Source organism: Anas platyrhynchos, chromosome 3 (genome assembly GCF_047663525.1).
Source record: "Anas platyrhynchos isolate ZD024472 breed Pekin duck chromosome 3, IASCAAS_PekinDuck_T2T, whole genome shotgun sequence".
Lineage (NCBI taxonomy): Eukaryota > Metazoa > Chordata > Aves > Anseriformes > Anatidae > Anas > Anas platyrhynchos.
Genome location: NC_092589.1, coordinates 104,754,459 through 104,757,359, shown reverse-complemented (window position 1 = coordinate 104,757,359; position 2,901 = coordinate 104,754,459). Strand labels below are relative to the sequence as shown.

Here is a 2,901-nt window from a genome sequence, read left to right as displayed (position 1 = left end):
AGGCTGTGCCTGGCTCCTTGTGCTGTTATGCTCTGCTTGCAAAGAGTGAAATTTACCCCAAAACTCTTTGTCTACTGTATTTAGGTAGAATCACAAAATAGTAATAGTTGAGGCTGGAAGGGACCCCATCAGATGGTACAGTTCAAGCCCCACTGTGCTCAAAGCTGGATCAACTACAGGAGGTTGCTCAAGGTCTTACCCAGCTGGGTTTTGAGGATCTCCAAGGCTGAAGACTCCACAAACCCTCTGGGAAACCTACATCAGTGTTTGACTACCGTCACTGTCAAATGGGTATTTCTTATATGTACGTGGAATTTTCTGTCTTTCAACTTGTGCTCCTTGCCTTTTGTCCTTTGACAGGGCAGCACTGAAAAGATGCTGGTTCTGTTGTCCCCAATCGCCAGTCTGGGGGTTGGTCTATTCTCCCAAGTGCCTGGTGACAGGATGGGGGGGAATGGGTTAAGTTGCGCCAGGGGAGGTTTAGGTTGGATATTAGGAAGAACTTCTTTACTGAGAGGGTTGTTAGGCATTGGAAGGGGCTGCCCAGGGAAGTGGTGGAGTCATCATCTCTGGAGGTCTTTAGAAGACGTTTAGAGGTAGAGCTTACTGATATGGTTTAGTGAAGGACTGGTTAGTGTTAGGTCACAGGTTGGACTCAGTTATATTGAAGGTCTCTTCCAACCTAGATGATTCTGTGATTCTGTAAACATTATTGACATTTTTCCTCACAGGCACGGCAGGAACGAGCTTCCGGCAGCGCCGGGCACCTCCCCTCCCGCACAGCCTCGTCCCCATCCAGAAATGTCTCCTCCGAAGCACTGCGCCGTTGTGGCACACAAGGAGCACAGCGTCCATGGGCTCCATCACCCAAATTTCTCTCTGCAGACGGCCCTGGGGGCTCCCACAGGCCATGCAAAGGGAGCCCGAGGAGCTCTGGCACTCGGGCAATACCAGGGTTGTGGGGGGCTGTGGCGGGGTGGGGGCACGGGTGACAGCACAGAGGACATGTCACAATGGGGGGACTGTATTTAAGGCAGCCATGGGCAGCGCTGCTTCACTTTGTCCTGAGCCATTGGCGAGGTGAGTGAAGCAGCAGGGGGAAGGCTGGGCTGGGCCAGGGCCAGGGCACAAACACCAGCCCCCCGAGGGCTGCTAAGCCTGAAGCAAGGGCCCAGCCATTCAGGGCAGGGCTCGTGGCTGTCACCGCTAGCTCTGGTCGCAGTCGCTGCTGCCTCCCAGCTCCCTCACCCCCTCTCCTACCTGACCCCAGGAGTCTGTAGCTCCTGTCCCGGCTCCCTCAGCCACCAGCCAGCTCCCACCCAGCTGACCCCCTTCTCTCTCAATTCTTGCAGACCATGGTTTCGGAAATTTTCTTCGCGTTGACTTTCCTGAGCTTAATTCAGGGCCCACAGAAAGTCGGCGATGATCTGGACGTGGCTACAACCGCGCGCATGCAGCAGCGTGCAGAGGAGCTGCAGGCTCGGATGATGCAGCTGCTGATGGAAATCGAGCAGAAGGACCAGGAGCACGGCTGGGTGCGTGTGGGAACCCTGCTCCTGTCGCTGCTGCAGCACTGGCACTTCTGGGTCCTGACCGGAGCGATCGTCCTGTTCTTTGTGCTCTGCTGCATCCTCATGAAATTCTGCCGTAAGCGGCGCAGCAGAACCAAGAGAGGCGTCTCCGGAAGGAAGGACAACGACGACTCCGAGGAAGACCCCAGTGACATTCTGGATGCCCGGAGATTCGTCAGCGAGTACCTGCAGCGGCCGGTGAGGAACCTGGGAGGAACGTGCAAGGTTGTGGAGGAACTGGTGAACAACCTGCTCGCTGCCTGCCAGGGCCTCCCCAGGAGCGAGTTCATGCCACGGCTGCAGCCAGCCATTGCGGTGGGCAGCGCCTCCGGTCCCACTGGGTGTGATACCATCTACCGCCTGCTCGTGCCCCTGAACCCACCGCCTGGGCACACCTTCCACCTGGAGCTGGGCACCGAAGGGGAGAGGCTGGTGAGGAATTCATGCCTCCGCGTTGAGCTGCAGTGCATGTGCACACGGGAGCAGATGCTGGGTGACGTGCTGTGCTTCCTGCACCATCCTGAGCACGAGCTGAAGAACCAGGACCCAAACCTCCTGGACACCCTCTGCTGTGGCTCCTACTTGGATGTGCGGAAGACAGCAAAGTGGTTCCAGGGGCTGGTGGCAGAAGCCTGGGGGGCCATGCCTCAGTCAGCCCAGCTGCAGCTAACGATGCTGCCCGCCACCCGCTTCTGCAAGTTCATGCTGACCAACGCCTCCAATGAAAGCCTCTCTGTCGAGCTCATGCTTGGGGTGAAGGAGGACGACTCGGACACCTACCTGACCTTCAAGTAGTCAGAGGCCGGCGTTCGCAGCAGCACGAGGTGGCCCCAGAGCTGCGCTGTGCCAGAGATGCTGCTCTTCAGGAAACACCTCAGCATGCTCGGCACACCTTCCACCTCAGACATCTGCAGCTCTGTGTCTGTACCCTGGTAGGCACTAACTTTGCCACCTGTGCCTCGATGACCGCTGTCACCCACCTCCTGACCTGACCGCCATCCTCGTGGCAAGCACGCACAGGAGGGATTTCACCAGCGATGCTTTCGGTGGCTGCGAAGCTGAAGGAGTGACACCCTGCTTGCCACATGCCCCAGTGCTGAGCACGCTGCCCATGGAAACGATGCTGCTCAGCTGGGAATTGCTCCTCCATGGCGTCTCTGCAGCAAAACCACCCCTGGGGGAGGCAGACCCTGTGCAGCTGAAGACACCGCTGCAGGGAAGCTTAAAGCAGAGACTCCTCTTTCCACCTAGACAGTGACCATCTGGGCTCCTGGGGAGTGTCCACTCACTCCAGCAGCTCCGAGCTCTGCAATACATATATATTGCAATA

The 2,901-nt window shown here is 57.5% G+C and overlaps 1 protein-coding gene across 1 annotated transcript; it reads left to right on the top strand.

Annotated features, from left to right (window-relative positions):
• Positions 1–564: 564 nt before the first annotated feature.
• Positions 565–2,901, top strand: LOC140002034 (inositol 1,4,5-trisphosphate receptor-interacting protein-like 1). Its single transcript, XM_072035124.1, has one exon. The coding sequence runs from the start codon at positions 1,356–1,358 to the stop codon at positions 2,364–2,366; it is 1,011 nt and encodes a 336-aa protein (XP_071891225.1). The 5' UTR covers positions 565–1,355; the 3' UTR covers positions 2,367–2,901.

Coding starts and splice junctions, on each gene's coding strand:
- LOC140002034 (XM_072035124.1), top strand. CDS start 1,356: ATGGTTTCGGAAATTTTCTTCGCGTTGACTTTCCTGAGCTTAATTCAG.